This window comes from Epinephelus lanceolatus, chromosome 3 (assembly GCF_041903045.1).
Source record: "Epinephelus lanceolatus isolate andai-2023 chromosome 3, ASM4190304v1, whole genome shotgun sequence".
In the NCBI taxonomy this organism is placed as follows: domain Eukaryota; kingdom Metazoa; phylum Chordata; class Actinopteri; order Perciformes; family Serranidae; genus Epinephelus; species Epinephelus lanceolatus.
This window is the reverse complement of record NC_135736.1, coordinates 10,484,704-10,504,974: the sequence shown is the minus strand read 5'-3', so window position 1 is coordinate 10,504,974 and position 20,271 is coordinate 10,484,704. Positions and strand designations below refer to the sequence as shown.

Sequence of the window (20,271 nt, the reverse complement as noted above, 5' to 3'; positions counted from 1 at the left end):
AATAAAATGAAACGGAGACCAGCACCTTATCCCCGCTGCTTTCAGGCAGCCTTGGGATGCAAAAACAGAATGGGATCTGTTGTACGTTGTTATATTAATGGAAACACACTGATATGATACTGCACAGTATGACATGACCCAGCTGTGTCGATCACCAGCACCCTTCTATGATGTAGTCTGTAGTGACATGACGACACACATCAACCTTCGGGGGATGTTTTATTCTGGTGGCGCACTGGCTGAAGTGGAGCGGTGTGGATGAATGAAAAAAGAAAACAATAAACAATGTATTTCGGGTGGTAACGTGTTATGTAACATTTTAAATGTAATAATATTACCTGAAATTCTAGTAACGTGTTTTATTACTTTGTTATTGCTAAGACATAATGTTACTGTAATGCGTTACTTTCACTTTTGTAACACAGTACCCCCAACACTGGGAAACAACCAAACCTGGTTTGAACCTGCATTGCCTTTCTCAGCCTTCTCATTTTACAGCTAAACAGTACACTAAAATATGTTTGAGGTGAGAAACAGGCAATGCAGTAACAGAATCTTTATTCATATTTGATCAGCGCCGCCTAGTTTGACAGTTTGACCACACTTTACGAACAGTGACTGACATGATTGACAGCTGCGTTAAACAATCCTCAGCTCTAATTGGTTGTTCTCATTCACATGCTGCCATTAGAAGCACTAGAAGAAGGCTGATGAACATGATTTTATTCAGAGTATCTGTCTCATCTACCACTGTGAGTACAGAGTAACAGTTTCAGCAAATGTGACAAAAAGTTATTTTCATAAAAGTTACCGACTGTAGCTTTAAATGAACTGCATTTACATATCCAAAGCGCTTTTCCAATTTGCTCCTCATTCATCTGTTTTAAACACATTAACACACCAGCTGTGGCAAGCCTTTTTCTTTTAGGGTAGAGCAGGCTACAAAAAAAGTTGGATATATGCAAAAATTCTGAGTATAATTTCCTGCAGCCTAACACACTGTAGACTATTATGCGGTAAGATGACTAGCACTGAAATCATCTTTGATTTGGCAGGAACGTACCGTATCTCTGATCAGTGCATATGCCAATGATACATCTAAACCTGCTTTAAACTATTATCAACTGCACATAATCTCTTTGACTCTGACTATAATTTCTCTTGTCAATGTAAGGTTCATTGAACTAGTGCAGTGATGAAAGGTACAGATGGGTGACAAATGCAAGGGAAAAACCAGCATAAAGTGTCTCAGTGAGGTGTAGGGCCAGCACAAGTCTCTGAGCTGTGCTGGAATAATGAACACCACTCTTCAAAAAAATATTCCCTCATTTGGTGTTTTATTGATGGTGGTGGAGTGTTGCCCAACAGGTCAGTCAAAAAGTTGCCACTGCTGTTCAAGCCATTTGAGTTTGTTACTGTATTCTCATTCTTATTTCTCTCATCAGGATGTTCCTCCACTCATTTATTTAGGTTTTTCTTAAAGTTGTCACAATGAATACTACAACCACACTGTATAAAACGTAGAGGTTTCAGTGGGAGGGATAAGTCTTACCTGCAGTGCACAGTAATTGGCCCATCCTGGCCAAACTGTTCTTTAGTTTTGTGCACCTGGCCAATGAAATCAATGAATCCCTCCCCTGACTTTGGCACTCCTTGCTCTGGCCAATCAGTGAACTGGAACTGACGAACTGTCCGTGACTGGCCGTCCTGGAGGAAGAGGATGTGTTTTATTATTTTTAATCACAGAAATGATGTTAAAGCAGTCTGAATAACACACACACGAACTGATGGCTCACCCTGGCATCAGTGACTTTGAATTCTCGGAGGATGTACTGGGGCATGTTGTACTCAGCCATGGGATCCACCACAAAGTACTGGTACCTGGCTGAGCGCTCTGCAGGCCAGTACTGGTGACACTTCTCCTGCAGGATGACAGCACAAAAGGCTTCTGTTCAGAGCTTCACATCATATCTCAGGGACTCAGAGTGTAAGGAGGACAATTTCAGGCTACTCTGTCATGAAAATTTATTCCTGAGTGAATTTCATTATTCACCTGAGGATAGTCTTGTGCCAGATGAGATATGATGTTCATGAGATATAACTCACACCATTATCGCTCTTTCTCACTCCATCAGTGTTGCTGCATTTTCATCACTTCATATGCTGTTTTTAATAGTCATCATTTTCTTTTTTTTTCCAGAAGCTCTTTTACAAAAATAGCAACATATCTTGTCCCCCCAACATGGAAAAGGATACTGTTTATGACAGTTCTCAGTAAACAGGGAGGGGACACATGATGTAAAAGGGCTGCTGATCACGCTGCAGGTCAGGCAGTCCTTCAGTATTAATTAGTGTTCATTTTCTAAAATTAAAAGCTGAGAGTAATGAGCTCACCTAGAAGTATTTCATTTGTGTGGCTTTCAAAGAATTTTATTTTCTCTTTGTTTAGATTTTCCTTAAGAGCCTATACACCCCTTAATTACATCATTTCTCAGTAATATTTGTGTGCCTGTGTATGTGTGTGTGTATTTGTATCCGTACCCGTCCCATTTCTCTCAGTTTGGTTAGCATGACAACTATGGTGGAGTTGTGTTCCCACAGCATCCTCCAGTAGTCCTCTGTGGTTTCAGCCAGCGGGCCTTGAGTTGCTATGTAGGCCTTCTGCTGCCTACAGACACAAATACATTAATTAAATACTGTACATATAGTGTGCACGCTCACTACTAGTTTTTCATCAAATAAAGGTAAGCAGGGAGTTGAAAATCTCAATGTTAAGGGCTTTGAGTTCACATAAAGTAACTGAATGAAATAAACCTTAAAGTTCAATGCCAACAACCAAACAGAAACTAAGGCTGAGCAATGTGGCCTATGAATAATATCACAATATTTTATGGCTATATCCGAGACACGATATATATCTCAATATTTTGAAAACTCCTCCAAACTACTGTAGACTACTAAAATACTAAACTACTAAATACAGTACTGTTACAATAAAGTTAATCAAAGTAAAGTTATATATACTGTTCTAATAAAGGCAAATTATGTAGTTCTAATAAAGTTAAATGAAGTACTGTCATAATAAAGTTAAATAAAGTATTATTATAATAAAGTTAAATGAAGAACTTTTATCATTAAGTTAAAGTATTGTTATATAAAGTTAAATATATTACCATTAAAATAAGGTTAAAAAAATACTATTATAATAAAGTTAAATAAAGTAGTTATAATAAAGTTACATAAAATAATGTTATTATAAAGTTAAAGTACTGTTATATAAAGTTAAATAAGTTACCATTAAAATAAGGTTGAAAAAAGTACTGCTATAATAAAGTTAAATAAAGTATTATCATAATAAAGATAAATCAATTACTGTTATAATAATGTTAAATAAAGTACTGTTATGATAAAGTTGATTAAGTTACCATTAAAATAAGGTTGAAAAAAGTACTGTTATAATAAAGTTAAAGTATTGTTATGATCAAGTTAAATAAAGTATTGTTATAATGAAATAAATAAAAGCTAAACCATAAGTGCTTTTATTTTGAAGTGCCTGGCTTGTGATTGGCCTATAGTGTTGATGTTTTTTCTGCGAACTTGAGGCTTCCAGTCAACAGTTAGCTGTTAGCTGTTTGCAGTTAGTGGAGAGTTAAATCATTACAGCAGCGCCATTAAACGTGAGGATTTATTTACTGTGAGCAGGAAACAAACTAACAGCTCTCCAGTTCATATGTTAATAATATTTGTAAGTTGCACTGATGCTCCATGGTCTGGAGCCCTGCAGATGCAAAAACACATGCCTAGCCTCACACACTATCGTCCAGGAGAGGGTGGTCAGGATGGACGAGGGAGTGTGTGTGACATATTATGTTTGTGAGTCTTTAAACTCTTTTTGTTTCTATGAGAGGGAGAGAGCCATAGGAGAGAGCGAGAGAACTGAAATGCCAAAGCCAGTCTCATGCTGGTGGCTTAAAAAATTACATGACAATTTATGATTGATGTTCAGGATAGAATCATATTAAAGATCCCACATTGAAAAAGCAGCGGTACATTGAGTATAATAGATATATCACCCAGCCCTCACAGAAACATAAAAAATAACAGTTTTTTCTGACCTGTATCCATCAATGAAGCTGGCGTTGATGTAGTCAGACCCCTCCACTCCTCTGATTGGCTGCAGACACACGCGCGTGGTCTCATAGGGCATGATGTTCACCAGCCGGTTCTTGAACTTGTTGCATGGCAGGTTGGCACTCACGAACCGTGATGTGTGAGCCTTGGCACTGGCCAGACGCTGGAACAGAAAAAAAAAAATCAATATTTCACAATATTACTCTGACTGACAGCTGAGGAAACTTTTACAGATCCTTAGTTACGGGCCTGAGAAGAAGTGTTGTTGGTGAGAGCAGACAAAACAAAGAAAATAAAGAAAAGAAGACAGGGAGTGATGGAAACAAGGGGGGATGGATGGATTAGAGAAAGGCAGAAAAGTTCAGACAAATTCAAGGACCCTCATTCAAATGTATTTAGCACAAGCCTTGGTTTTCCCCTGGCATAGTGGACAAGTGAAAATCAGCTTGACTCGGCAGGCCTGGGGATATTTAGTCAGACATCTTCAATTGAATAAACAAAAGAGGGGCAATATAGAGACAAGGGAATGGGAGAGGGAATATAATAAAATGAACGAGAGGAGGAAGAAGAAAATCAAGAGTCGGGGGGCAGGAAACCACAAGGCCCCACACTGTCTCTATGCACATATGTGAACCACAGTTGATCCTTCACCAGTGAAGGAAAAAAAAAACCCTGGGACACACACATTCATATGGATACGTGCAGACAGGCAGACGTGAGCACATACTGTACACTCTCTCTCACACTCGACCACTGGATGACACGGCTTAAAACGAAAGACAGAACAACAGAGAATAGGCAGAGTGGAACCGCAGACTCAGAGGGGGAAACAATGGGGTCTCATGAACTGAGCCTCGACCATCGGCGGCTACCGGAGCGCTGTGGGAGAAACAGCACTACCTTATTTTCTTACAGACAGACCAAGCTGGAAAATCCCACACCGGCCACGAGTTCACCAGTTCGTTTTCATACTCTGCTCCAAAGCTCCCAGTGCCAACGATAGACGTTCTTCATGGGATTTTGTTTGAATTTGACTGGTTTTATCAACACAGTCTGGCGCACACAAAACTTTTTGTTGCTTTGATACATGCCCATTATTTTCCCCATCTGTTAAGCTTGGATAAAATCATGCCCTGTTGGCAACCTCTTTAAACTCCGCGAAAGGAAACAAAAACAGTGTGTCCTAATAGGGTGTTGGATTACCAAAAGCTGCCAGGGCAGCTTTATTTCTTTCTTTTCTCACACACATGCTTCAACTTTCTGTGTTTTTTATTTGAGGGATGTGACACCGCTCCTCTGTGAGAAATTCCATCCCATTTGGTGTTTGGTTGATGATGGTGGAAAGCGCCGTTTCTGTCCCCTAAGTGTTTGAGTGAGATGAAATCTGGTGACTGGGGCACCCCTGGCATATGTTTTACATCAATATAAGGCTGAGCAAACAGTTCAGCGAGCGCTCAGTTCATTGTCATTCTGAGGGGACTGCTGCCATTAGGACAGAAATGCCGGAGCAAAGGATGGAGGAGATTGCTTAGAGTGGCTTTGTGTTTGCTTTGCCCTCTGAGCGTCTGAGCATACATAAACCATTCCAGGAAAAAATTTAAGCCACCTGCTTTCAATATATACCTGTGTGGCAAGATTCCTTTTTTCACCCAGCCAAACCAGACAGGTCTGCTGGGAACTCGTCTGGCGAGAGGTAAATATCAAAGTAAACAAAATAAAAACAGCTAGAATAAAATGAAAATAACACTACTCAATAACACAGACTCCCTTATGTATTCAGTCTTCTTGCTCATGTATTGATGCCTGTGTTCTGTGCTCTCACTTAGAATTCTGAGCAGCTCCCTAAATGTTTGAAAGCGCCTATCTGACCTTTCCCCAAGATTTTATTATAAACTGCAACTTCCTGGCCTACATTATTTAGTCTTTCTGTGTATGCCCATCAAAGGTCCAAAACTACAATGCTCTCTAAAACTCTCAGTAGAACTCCCTTGGATTCAAAAGGTGCAATCCCATAATCCCCTTCAAATCCAACCGTCCATCCTGAGTATATGAAACTCTCAGCGGGGAGCGGCTAACAGCCCTGGGAAAGATGCTAAGTGACTATCAAGGTCAAGAAATCCAGGTTCATACATACTGTATGTTGTTATGAAGAAGGTTCTCAAGCTGGGAGAACCATCTTCCTGTAAACATCTCCAGCAGCTTCTAAACAGACCTCCTTCAGGATCATTTTGCCAACTGCTGTTTTAAAGGTCAGTAGTTTAATTTGGACCTCAACCTTCAGGTCAATGTGGATGGAGGTGCTTAGAATCATGTTAAAAGGACAGATTCACCCCCAAATCAAACATACATATTTTCCTCTTACCTGTAGTGCTGTTTATCAGTCTGGATTGTTTTGGTGTGAGCTGCCGAGTGTTGGCAATATCTGCTGTAGAGATGTCTGCCTTCTCTCCAATATATAATGGAACTAGATGGCCGATAATACATTTAAAAAACTCGACAGCAATGTCTCTTTCCAGAAATCAAGACCTTGTTACTTAAGATAATCCACAGACCTAGCTGTGAGCCCTTTCATTTAGGAACTATTTTACTTTACAGAACTACCCCTACCTACTGTATCACTCCACCAGATGGATGCGTCCATCCACTGCTAGCTCACTGGGCTAGCGAACATTACAGCACTAGTGATGGGTAAAGCAGTTCTTTAGATGTTACTGAATCACTAGAATCAGTTCATTAAAAAGATTAGTTCAAAAGATTCCTTCACCGAATTGTTCAGTGCTTGGTGGGAGGAGCCCTGACTGTGTACTGCATAGTCTGACTCATTGAACTGATACATGGCTGAGCTGCTGCTGCGTCTGCCCTGCATTTTAAGTTTGTTTATCTGGAAACTAAGTGTGTTAAAAGATGTGTGATTGTGTTCCTGTGGCTCCTAGCTACGTTAGCTTGGAGATAACGGTCCCTGTGAAAGTGTATCACTGAGAAGAATTAATTTGAATCACTCAGGGGTCAGGGTTACATCATTCACCGAGTGACTCGTTTACTGAGTGATTCATCACGCAGTAGGCAGTTCCTCCCTGCACCCTGGCTGCCTCGCGACTGATTCACCGTTTGCACGGACCGAATCGGCAGTTCCACTCATGGCCTGCACACTCGCTGCTGAGCTCAACTGAATTGAGAAATGAACGAATCAGTTCCAGAAGTGATTCAGTTCAGTACGTTCATTTAACAGATTCGTTCTTTTGAATGATTCGTTCGCGAACGACACAACACTATACAACACAGCCGAGGAAGACGCCATTAATGTCTACATCTTGCACTGTCATGAGTATAAGCCTCTCATAAGTAGATGCAAGCTTTTTATCTGTGCAGCTGGAAGGTGTGGTTTGGTAGAAAGAAAATAGTTCCTACATGAAACTGCCCACAACATGGTCTGTAGATTATCTTGAGTGCCATCTAGTTCCATTATATTGGAGAGAAAAGACATCTCTACGGCTGATATCTGCAGCACTCTGCAACTAACAGCAAAACAACCCAGACTGATAAACAGCACTACAGGTAAGGGGGAAAATGTCTGTATCTAGAATTGTGTGGTAAATGAGCACACTTAATCTGCTGAAGTGAACCCTGTGATACCGTCGAAAGCTCCAAGACAGCCAATAAATGGACCTTGAGGTGAGACTGTTTTTTCCAACATCATTGTCATTGTTTGATAAGGTGCGTTTGAGACATTACACAGACATGTTTGCTGGTTCAACTGGCTATGAACTACACAGTGTCACTGTGTATTTATCCCAGCTTGCTTGGCAAAGATGTGTTGTTCTTGGAAGCTTCTTTTATTCAATCTAATTGATGTTCCTGTTTATTTTCATTGGCCGCTACATTGGAAGTAAAATTCTGGGATCATTAACCAACCTCATTCATCTGTGTTCTTTTGTTCTTGAGCTGTACTTGTGCCATTAGAGATTCAACATGTCATGGAGGACACAATATTGAAAAAAAAAAAAAAACAATTACAGAGTTCAACATTTTAGGAAATACCCTTATTCTCTTTTTTACTGATAGTTCAATGAGAAGTTAGTGTTAGCAGCTGGTTAGCTTAGCTTAGCATGATGACTGGAAACAGAGAAACAGCTAGCCTGGCTCTGTCAAACTGTAGATAAATCCGCACCTCCAAAGCTCACTAATTAACACATAAGTTATGTGCAGGACTTGGCCAGGTGAAGTGACTTCCTTAAATCTCTAAGAGTGTCCTGGCAACGTCATGGTGACAACAAGTCTCCAGGAAGTTACTGCACTCGGCCAAGACATAGTCTGGCACTTATGTTTTTGTACAAATGAATGGATACTGAACAGACAGACATAAAAGAAGTATCAATCCTCTCGTGTACCATCAAAAGAAAGTGAATAAGTGTTTCTTCCAAAACGTCAAACTATTCCTAAGTAAGAATATTTCTACAGATTTACAAACTTAAAGGAGCTCTAAAGGATATTCAGAGCATATCTATGCTTTGAAGGTTGTCTGCACACAGCTCTTAACATGGAGGGAGCTAAGCTGGTGGCTAGTAGCTAATGGTATTAACAGTGTAAACAGTGCTAACAATGGCAATAGAGCCAACAGCTGATGGAGCCAACAGTGTTAACTGGGTTGGAACAGGAGGGTGGGCGCTCGTTCCTGTAAGTGTGCCTCTCTGTCTGTTTATCCCGAGACACTGGGATACTGCTGGAGTGTGAGTTCTGCACAGTGGATCAGTTGGTGAAACAGCAGCTCCGGACTCTAGAGACAGTCTTTCAGTGCTGCACCTAAATTTTTTAATGGCGACAACAGAAAGTTTGCTGATTTTTCTTATGTCAACTTTGTAGTTATGGTTTAATAAGCTAATTGAAGCCTGGTTCTTCAATACATGAACTTCAAATTGCACATTTTATGGTGTTGGCCAATTTACATTGCTATTCTTGCATTATATTTATATGTTTTTGTGAGTACTCTATAATAATTTAATGCGAGTGCTGAAATGTGGAAGTTACTTTCAGTGCCCATCCCTACTCTATGCCTTTGGTGCATCTCAAGTCTCTTGAATTGCATCCACATTTCCCACCCTTGCATCTTTTCAATGCGTCTTAGTCCCTCTGAAAACATTTTTGAGAAACGACTGTCCTTTTCTTTGAAGTGACAGATGAAGTGACATCCGTTTCGGATGATGGCAGCAGCTGATCACAGCTGGATCGGCTGTAAGTCGGCTTTAACAGCTGTACAGACTTTTAATTGAGCTTTTGAGCTTAAGGTGCACAGTGATCACTGCCAGAGCAACAGTACAACAGTTTCTCTCTGTTTAACAAACACTTGCACATGAATAACATGCGTTCTGTATTTATAACATGTATTATGCCCCCTTTAGAGGTGTAGAATACATTTACATTATTTAGGCTATTCATTATTTACATCTGACAGCTATTTATTGATTTTCTGATTGTAAATTCATTACTTAATAACCCAGAATATGATTATTGTGTCTTTTGAATACTGCAAATTATTTATTAGGCTAAATGTTTCAGGAAAAATTGAAATTCTGTAACTCATCAAACCCAACGTTCAGGGATTAAAAGCCTCATGTGTGACTGAATGGAAATGACGATAACTGAAAAGTGTTTGTTGCTGACAGACTCTCGCTTAATTGTTTCCATAATAAAAGGGGGAATGGGGGAAATAACAGATTGTGAAAAGAAAAATCTTTCTAATAAAGGATGAAAGTTGTTTGTGCTCCTTTTGTTCAGATTTTTAACTAGATGGTAATTCAGAAAAACAAATAAAACATAAAGCTTGGGAGTGATGCACTTGAATTTAATCTTTTATTTGTCTTCACTCCAGTATGAAACTCCAGCGATATTGTGAAAGATCAGTCAGAGCAGCTGATCATCATTAAGCCAATCAACCAATCATTAACTGATTTCCAATTGGGTGGCTGGTCAGCCAATAAAAGACTTCTGTGAAGGCTGCTCTCATACATCCTTGCTCGTTGCTTCTTGCTCCTCACTCGTAAGCAGAAATAAGAGCTTTGGGACAGCCGTCAAGATGGCACATCAGAACGACTTCCAATTTAAGGGAGAAAAAAGACTTGGGATGCACCCCTTGTTTCTCAGTATCCAGTCTCACTCTATTCTCCACCACCTTGCCTTTAGTGATTTATATAACAAACATGGTGACTGTACTTTCTTTATGGGGGCAGGATAGCCCAGTATACAGATGCTGATTTATCCTGAAATCTGAGGAGGTACTGAAAATCTACAGTACCAAATTCAGTGATGCTATTGTGTAGCTGACCCTGATGTCTTGCCTTCTGTGTGGTGAGGGGCAAGAAAAACATAACTCCCCTTTACAGAGACCAGTGAAGTGTCACATTATCATCATGAATCAGGTTTATGAACCATCATAAATCAGCCAAACCTGATTTTACAGCCTTCGAGGATACAGTGATTGGGCCTCACCTTGAACTCCAGCTCCATGCCAGTGACATTCTCCCCCGGTTCAATCTGCGTCAGCCTCTGGATATAGGAGTACAGGTTCCTTGCGGGGACCTCGGTGTTCCCGCAGGTCACAGCCTCCAGTAGTGCATCATGAATGAAGATGTACTGGTCCTCTGTCTGGACCATGTAGTTCCTCTGGGAGCGCATCAGCGTGACGTGGCCGTAGATGTCGATGGTCTTCTCGTGTTTGATCCGCTCCGCCATGGCGTCGATCACAATGAAGCAGCCTGTGCGACCCACTCCGGCACTGAATCAAAACGAGAATGGAACAAATTCTCACATAACCCATAGGGTATGAATTGTTGAGCAAATTTTCCTGAGTGTGTGCTGTGTCTTCAGACCTGGTACAGATCTGGCCCTGTTGCATATTGCAAAAGCTCTAACATACTGTGCCTAAATCAACTGAGTATCACAAAGATGCCAGCCAGCAATATTTCCAACAAAGGACGTAAAAATTGACATCAGCGATGAGTCAGCATCACCGTCTGACTGGCATTAGGAAGATATCCTCTCCTATCGACATACAATCCAGAAATATAATACATTTAGCTGCCCACCCAAACACTTCACATTTTTGCTGTGCTGGTACCTAAATGGTGAAACATCCTGACCAAGCAGGTTTCCGAAAGTGAATAAAAACCTCTTTATATGGTTAAATTAATATCAGTGTGTATATATGTGTGCGCAGTAGCGTGTGTGTGTTGTTTAGGTGGAATAAGATTCGGTCCATTGTTTGATACAGAGGCTGGTTGATATGTTAAGGCAATTATGATGGAGTCTTGCCGGGATAATTAAATTTGACTGATAATCCTGTTAGATATCCCATCTGACTGCTACGGAAGATTAGGGAGAGCTCCTCTCCTGCCAACCTTTTCACCCCCTCCCTCCTGCCCTCGTCTCCCTGCCTCTTTATCTTCTCTCCAAGTACCCTTCCAACACTCTCACACCAGCCCCACCACTTTTTCATTCCCGCATTTTTTTTTAGACTCCATTTTCTCTCCACCTTTCCTTTTCTTTAATTCATCATTCCTATTCACCGCGTCCTGGATTTGACCTCACCTTCTCTCTCATTCCGCACATATCTCCTCCTCTAACTCCCAGTCCCTCGCTAACTCTCCCTCTCAATCATTTCTCAATCCCCTTTTCTTCACTTCCCCTCTCTCTTCCTTCCACCATCTATACCTCGCTAATTCTTCCTCCCAAGAGCTTCTCCTCCAAAGTCCCTCTGCTCCCCTCTATCTCCTGTCTCCTTCATTCCCTGGTAAGAGCAAACAGCAGCTTCATTCCAGCTTTGGAGCTCCACATTGTGCCAAGACTGCGATGACACGTTTCCAGAATCTTCCTCCAACCAACACATGCCTCCTGCTGCTCAGACAGCAGCTCATTTGAATATAAACTTCTGACCCCACGTCTACCACCGGCTTAAATGGTAAATAGTGAACACTGAAAGCTACTTATGGAAAGGAGGGTCAGCATGGAGGCTGCTGTTGTTGTAAGACCTCAGGGATGATGGCTGTTGTTAAGGGAGGAATGTGAGTGTCTAAGCCAGTGGGGACAGTTTGAGGTTTACATAATGGCAGGTCAATCTCATTTCAGTTCAGGACCTATGAATGATTTTACACAAGTGCTCTTGGACTCTTGTTGATTTTCACAGACTCTCAGCGCTTTTGAAAATCATGTTGCCAAGTAAAACCCAAAATAACACATAAGTGTTTCATGCAAGCACAAACACACAATCCAGAACCAAGTTTATTTTCTTTCTGGTCATGGACCACTGGACAGTTTTCCTTGGTGATTATCGAAATTATGTTAGCACAGTGAATTAAAACAATTTTCTAAACTACACCAATAAAAAACAAGGATTAACCACTGACTACAAAACACACACGTACGCACACACACCTGCAATGGACAGCCATGGGACCCGCGTCTGGAGGGTTGCAGGCCTTGACCCTGCGTAGGAAGGCCAGGAAGGGAGTGGGGTGTTCAGGCACCCCGTGGTCTGGCCAGGCGGTGAACTGGAAGTGACGAACCTCACGCTTTTCATTGGAGCCACTCTGAACAGGCAGACAGAGAAGAGTGTTAAAGTAAAAGATGGTGTTACTCTACTACATTTTTGTTACTGTCAACCAACATAGTGTCCTATGAAAAGACTAAAACCTACAATGGTCCCACAATCTGTCTCTCAGTACTTTATGACTTCCCTCCCCTGTGGTACTTGGCTCCAGGCTCATTTGTTCCTATTGAAAATGTACATCTTTAAAATCTAGTCACATTTTTTAAAGGCTCAGAAATTTCCTAAAACAGCAGGGAAACATTGCTAAGAGGAGTGAAAATTCTTTGGGATTATTTTTAGCCATGGATCAATACACTTCTGGTAGCCCAGTGAGTATTTACGGCAGCAGGACGGTGTGTGTGAGACTGACTGAAAATGGAGTTCATGGTAATAATAATGTCACAGAGAACAACAATGTGGCTCGCTGATGTGTTTTTTATTGTTTTTGGGCAATAACGGAGGTCTGTGGCACGGAGGAATGAGCTGTAAAATACCAGGCATTGGCTACAAGATCAATACTTGTTAGGATGAATTCATTACTGCTTTTTGCTGTGATTTGTTGCCAACAAGAAAACTATAGAATATCCCCAGACTTATCCTTTGAAATGTACAACAATAATTCATGGCTAGCACAAAACTTTACAGCTCTTCCACCTAAAAACAGAGTAACACTTTATATTAATGTCCACAAAGTCACCATTAACTAGCTGCATGCATATTAGGAGCATTTTGGTTCTTTATTAGTCATTATAAAGCACTTATAAATGCCTTATTCTACATAATCGTATTCTACAACTACTTGGACATTAAGTTAAAAGTTTTCCCCAAATAGTCCACTAATTGCTGCAGGAAGTTGTTGTACATAAATTACAAGTTTAATGTGCTTTCCTCAGCATGGGTCTTATAAGGTGATAGAACTACAACAACAGACATTCTCCCTTGGTAACACTTAATAAAAATGGTCTACTCTTCTGTAATAAAACACAAACCTACAAGTGTTGACAGTGTCCAAATAACTCAAATTTAAGTCTTTCTAACTCAGAATATGTTCCTCATTCTGATGTGAGGTCTTGTTCATAACTAATTCATACCTAAGTAAACACTTAATAACCCACACAGGCTCCTCATTCTAAAGCTGCCTCCTCTTTAAACCTTGTAAATCTATTACAGCACAACTACTGCAACTAGCAGACCCTGTCCTTAAGTGATAAGGCAGGACATTTTTTAATAGGTATGTTTGAAAATCTCAGAAGTGGTTCACTAATAAAGGAGATATTTCTACCTGTGCTGACTTTATTCTTCTACCATTGAATGGGAATAAAACCTGTGCATCCATGACCTTCAGTTGTTCAAGGTCTAACACATCACTTAAAAATTTGGTCTGTTAATTACAGTGGTTGTACGCTAGAATGGATTTACTAACTGTGAAGAGGAGGCAACTTTAGAATAGGGAACATGAGCGGGTTAACCGTGTCAAACTACTAGTGAATTAGTCAGCATGAGCAAGTCCTCATGTTATATAACAATAGACCATAGTTTTATTAAGGGAGGATGACAATGGTACTATCATCTTTTAAGGCTCATATAAGCAAAGCATTTTAAGTTGGAATTCTTGTACCATAACTTCCCTACTTACTATCAATAAGAAGTAATAAGGAGGTTATTAGGGGGGAAACTTGTGGCCCAGTAGTTGTACACTGTGGTCATGCAAAATAAGGCATTAATAAATGCTTTATAATCAGACTATATGCTACTCATATGCATGCTAATAAGCAATTAGTTAATGGTGAATATGTGTACATATTATGTGTGCACAGAAGTGTTTTCCTGTTTTTAGGTGGAGGATGTGTAAAGTTTGTGCACATATATATGTGCTAGCCATGAATTATTGTTGCATATTTTAAAGGTTAAGTCTGGGGATATTCTATATTTTTCTTATTGTGAACAAGTTACAGGGAAATGACAAAAGCAACAATGAATTCATCCCACGAACAAGCATTGATCATGTAGCCTGCAGCTTATTCATCTGTGCCACAGACTTATCAGTAAGTAATAATTAAGAGGTTATTGGGGGGAAACTCTTAATGGCCTAGTTGTTGTAGAATATGGTCATTCCGAATAAGGCATTAATAAGTGCTTTTTAATGACTAATAAGGAGCCAATATGCTACTAATATGCACGCTAATAAGCACTTAGTTAATGGTGAATATGTGTACCTTAATGTAGAGAGTTACCATGAATTCTTCGATATCATATTACGTCTCTTGACTTTTGCACTGTGCTTATTGTTATGCACCGAAGACAAATTCCTTGTGCAATAAAAAGGTTTCTAATTCTGATGTGAATCTGAACCTGACAGGTGATTGATTTTAAGTGAGACACTAATTGATCCTAATGTGCTTTTTCAATTCAACAACTAATAATGGCCACTATTAAGAATGATTCACCTTAAATCTCATTGGAAGGATAAATGGTGTTTGGAAAGATTACCAAAAAAATCTGGTTTCATGTGGTTGTGCGTCATGTTGGGTCAAAAATACAGGCAGCTGCACATTCATGCACAAACTGTGACATGGCCACTAGTACGCATGAATATTTCAACAGATCAATACACACGCGACCCCATTACGCTCCACCACACACGTCATGTTACCTTGTAGAGAGCGAAGGTCCTGACAGAGTAGGTGGCCAGCTCCACTGTATCCAGCAGAGTGACCTGGATGAGGCCGTAGGTCTCTGTGCCCCGTGTTGGCCAGTACTGATCGCACTTCACCTACAACGGGAAGAGGGAAGAAGCTGTGAGTGATGCAGAGCGGTTTGTATACGTCTGTACACATTTTTGTAAGAGAAGAGAAAAAGAGAGAGTTGGTGCGTGTGCTCGTGTACAGGGGCAAATAAAGGAGGGGAGGTGATGAAGCAGATCAGTGAGAGAAATTCAGACAGTAATGTTTGGAAAAAATGTGCATATAGCGACAACCCAGCGTGTGAAAGTGGTTTTATCAAGTGTGTGGGGTGGAGAGTGACAGAGAGAGGAGACTGGGGAGAGAGAGTGAGTTCTGCTTTCTGGGGTGTGATCCTGCATAAGTTGTGCTTTATATACTAGACAACTGTGTGGCATGAAATTGCCATAGGTTGGTGGGCTCTCACAAGGATCCACCGCAGAGCTGAAAAAGCCAAGTGATACCCAAAGTTCAGCTCTTGCGTATCTGACGCTGTGCATCGCCCTACATTCCAACCTCACAAATCCCTACAAAACTATGCCCCGCACACCAAATCCCAGCATCCCTGACCACCAAAAACACCTAGAATTCCCCTGTATAAAGAGGTCATATTTGTAGTTCTTCAGCTCAGCCTCGTAGACCACAGAGGAGAGGGGAAAAAATCCCAGAGGAGGGGGGAAAGAGGGGAGGAGGGCCTTGGCAGAATCAGGCCAAACCAAACGTTATGTGCTGATCCCTCCAGTCCTCACATCAAAGACAGCAGGGAGCTCAGCTCAGCTCGCTCTGCATTCCACTGCTCCAGACTGGGGATTATGCGTTTTGGCCCGGGACGTTCAGGCTGTAATTACAGCTTTTCAACTGTTGTTTTCCCACCAGACCTTGAGACACTGTGGGGACGGGAACGCTCGTCCACGTAGGGGGGCTGGACCCCTGCCTAAGACTAAACAGGATGCCCAGTGAACGCCTGGTGTGAAGACTATATTATGCGTTGATATATTGGCTAACAGCATGCGTCCTGCCCTTGAGTGGTTTGATTGGTGCTAAAAGGAAAGATACTGGCAAGATTCCCACAGTGGGACCATCTGTGATCATCTGTGTTGTAAATGCATAAACACATAATGGCATAATGTTGAGAGGTGTTAAATGAGATTAAATCATTTTCTCCAACAAGCAACCCACTACTCCCTTAAACAGTAGACACCGAGGTAGTGGGCTGGTAATGTACAGCTAAGTATATTCAAACTGACTGTTTTCACTGTTGCATAACGTTGGAACTACTTTACTGAATTTAGAGAATTTAAAGCTAAAGCAGTCGCTTGCAAACTAAGGATACATCATGTTTACAAGACAATAGCAGCCTACAGCTTACAATTTGGTGCTCTGCTGTCAGTGGCGCCCCTAAAGAGGGGTCGTGGGGGCCATAGCCCCCCGATACAATTTCTGGCCCCATCACTGGCCTAACATAATTGGAGGCCAACATTACTTTATTAAGAGGCTGTGGTGCACTCATTGTTTAAGCTAGGTGTCGGTATCTTGTGAAAATAGAACATCTAAGGCATTCATTGGTACCAACCATGTCAGCATAACTTGTCAGGAAGAGAGCAAAATAACGCTCCAATATTAGGCTAAATTTTGGTGAGGGACAACTGCCACGGCCATTTTCGAAGGGGTCCCTTGAACTCTCACCTCAAGATATCTGAATGAAAATGAGTTCTATGAGTACCTACTGTATGAGTCTCTTTTTTTTTTTGTTCTGTACAATCAATGCACTCCTTCCAATTAAAGCTCTATAGTCTTTTCAAGGGAAAAGGACATCCAGGATAATTGAAGAACAATGAATAACCTAACACATATATATACAGATACATAACACACTGAAACAGGATTATTGTGGAACTCTGAATGTACCAGTATTATGCCAGGTTCACACTGGGCACAGAAGTGCTCTGATTTGTTAACTGACGTGCAGCTTCCTGTCAGCAGTTACCTGGTCGTTCACACCTGAAGCGCGTTTCTCTGCGCCGGTCAGCAAAAATAAACCAGATGCAGAAACTATTGCTACAGATCCTGAGCCAGCTAGAGTGCTTGTGTGAACCTGGCGTTAGTCTATCAGATAATTAGTAACTAGGACCAATAAGAGACCAAAGTATACCAGTATGCAATTATTTAACTCTCATACTGACAGTTTTCAACTACCCTATAGATACTTCAACAGCATAATAGAACTCCTCAAAATAGTTATGTTTTGTTAGGTTTGGTGTGCCACCCCTGGGTTTTCAGTGGAACCCTTAAGAAAACCCTTAAGAAAAACTTCTGGAGGCTCCACTGCCCTGCAGTCCCTCGTTCTGTAGTGATTTCTGCAGCAGAAATCAAATCAAACAAAAAATACAGCATTTTTCATACAACTCCCCGGGTTGAAGCAGCGGGCGAACAACACTGTCTTTCTTTAATGGCTACATTCTATCCTGCATAGCCACTAGACAGGAAAATAGAAAAACAGTTGTGGGCGTGATCATGCAAACTGTAGACACTAATGTGCACTGTTTCTGACCTGCAGTGGTTACAATAAAACCCATTTCAAGTTAACTATGAGTGCCTTGTGGTGAGCTGAAAACAATCCTTCATTCTCACTCAATGCACTGGCTATTGCACAGGGAAAAAACGTGGGGAGAAACAGCAGAAAAAAAGGGCACTGAATAGAGAAAAAAAGGTAAGGAGAAAACCATGTGAGGTGAGGTTGCATTTTAAAAGGGGTTAGCAAAGGAGAGAAAGAGAGGTCTTGCCTTAGAGAAGAAATAAGAGGGCATCTGAGGGTCAAACAGACACAACAGAGACAGTTGGAAAAAGGTCGAAAAGGAAACAAAGTTTTTAACACAGGACACAGGTTAATAGGGAAAGAAGCACAGATGAGAGGAAAGGATCATTTTCTGAACAGGGCTCTGGACATAATTGGTTAGCACTTAATCATGATTCATACCTCAAGCCATTCTTGTTCATTTTATTCTAACATGACATTCTCATTACATTGGATTTTTACTCAAGCGCATATTCTGTTAACAACAGCAAAATGCCTTGAAGCTAAATGATTTTCTAATTCATTACTTACCCCCCCTCATTTAGCTGCACTTGTAATTCCCTATAGGTCTTACTCACCATTCGACTCTATTGTATTCTACTGTATTCGATTCTCATCAACTACATGTTACCTTGTGCTGTCCCACACACTAACTTCTCACTCAGCTACAGCACTTTTAGCTTGGTTACCATAATGATGCCAGTTGCTTTTTGGTTTATTCTGTGAGCTATTTTTTGTACTACATTCTCCTTGCCCTTTCTCGTATGTCCTTTCCTTGTCTGTCCTGTTCTGTTGATTGTCCTTCCCCATCCTAAAAAATGAAACACCCTGCCCTGTCCTGTCTCGTACCTCCTTACTGCTGTCAAACCAACCATATCCAATACTTTTCTACCCGTATTCAACTCTAACCTAACTGCACTTTACTCCTCTGACTTCACTGTAATTTAACCTTCAAAAAAGGCTGTGTCCTACTCACCACTTCTACTTAATCACGCTCAACCTGACATCCCTCTTCCACATCCTATCATGTTCTTTTATACTTCATTATCTTGCCCTTCTGTACCCATGTCTTCCTTATCCTAACTGTTCTCACGCCCAGGTCTTCAAATACAGTGGTGAAGGGATGATATGTTTTTAAAGGCCAGCCCGGGATTTTTTCATTGGATTTTGGATTATTGCTGAAAATTCTATATGTGGCAAACAAAAGTTTATGATACTTACACGCTTTGTTCATCAATTATCACAAATGAACACCGCATGGTTGCGTGACTCTAATGTCACCTCCACAAAGAGGCTGTAAAGTCTTGTTTGGCATGATGACATTCTGTAGTCTCATTTAGCCACTTATTAGCAACCACCTTTTTTTAAAACACGAAAAACCATCATAATTAACCAGTGGGATATTTCCTGACATATTTTATGTCGTAGAAAAAACGTGACAGTCTCTTGAGCTTGTGTAAACCACAGACCTTAATTCGGGCATCTAACCAAAAACCCATTAAAAAAGCCTACTGACTTCAAGACGAGGGAACTGGAAGTGCAAATATGCCGACTCATTCCTGCAGCACTTCTATGCGCTTTGTCATGCTCCCTCAGCATCCGATACCAATACACAAGGCGCCCTTTTGCATCTATATGAGACAAACAGTGGTCTCCTTGGTGAAACACTTCGTGGTTAGGGTTAATGTTATGAAACTATCGTGGTTAGGCTCAAGCAACAAAACTACTTGTATAGGTTTAGAAAAAACAGATTGTGGTTTGGGCTGAAAAAAGTACATTTGTTAAGGGGTTAGGAATAGATGATATGTTATAATACAATATGATGTAAATACATGATGTGCCGTGACCTTAAGTATGCAAAGTACATATGCAACTCAAGAAATGTTATGTTATGTCATCCAACCCGACCTCCTCCCTCCATATTATACCACACCAATTGCTCTGAGAAATGCCCCCACGGATGGGTTTACATTGGAGTTATTTGAAAGACCAGTGTGTTTCATACAGATGCTAAAGGGTGCCTTGTGCATCAGTATCAGACGCAGAGAGGCATGACAAAGTGTTAGTACTTGAAGAACTGGAAGTGAGACCAAGCTTACTTTTTTCTTACCCTCCTGAATTGTAGTCAATCTTATCCTATTCTATCAAACCCAGTCCTACTATACACCCACCTTAATTGCCCTTTTCTGTACTAACAGTTGGATGTCCTGTTACACTACCTGCTCCTGCTGTCCTCCTGACATTTTCTCAAAAGCATCTGAAAAGGC

The 20,271-nt window shown here is 40.9% G+C and overlaps 1 protein-coding gene across 16 annotated transcripts in view; it reads right to left on the bottom strand.

Moving 5' to 3' along the window:
* Positions 1-20,271, bottom strand: part of ptprdb (protein tyrosine phosphatase receptor type Db) — a 221,123-nt gene that overhangs the window by 6,843 nt on the left and 194,009 nt on the right. For 8 of the 16 annotated variants that reach the window (XM_033624615.2, XM_078164858.1, XM_078164853.1 and 5 more), the window contains 8 exons: positions 18,213-18,236; positions 15,363-15,482; positions 12,556-12,710; positions 10,615-10,900; positions 4,116-4,294; positions 2,542-2,668; positions 1,797-1,922; positions 1,553-1,707 (listed from right to left, as the gene is read on the bottom strand). In XM_033624615.2, coding sequence (XP_033480506.1) covers positions 1,553-1,707; positions 1,797-1,922; positions 2,542-2,668; positions 4,116-4,294; positions 10,615-10,900; positions 12,556-12,710; positions 15,363-15,482; positions 18,213-18,236 — 1,172 coding nt within the window. The remainder of the gene's footprint in view (positions 1-1,552; positions 1,708-1,796; positions 1,923-2,541; positions 2,669-4,115; positions 4,295-10,614; positions 10,901-12,555; positions 12,711-15,362; positions 15,483-18,212; positions 18,237-20,271) is intronic. The other 8 variants (XM_033624637.2, XM_078164864.1, XM_078164868.1 and 5 more) reach the window with 1 other exon arrangement.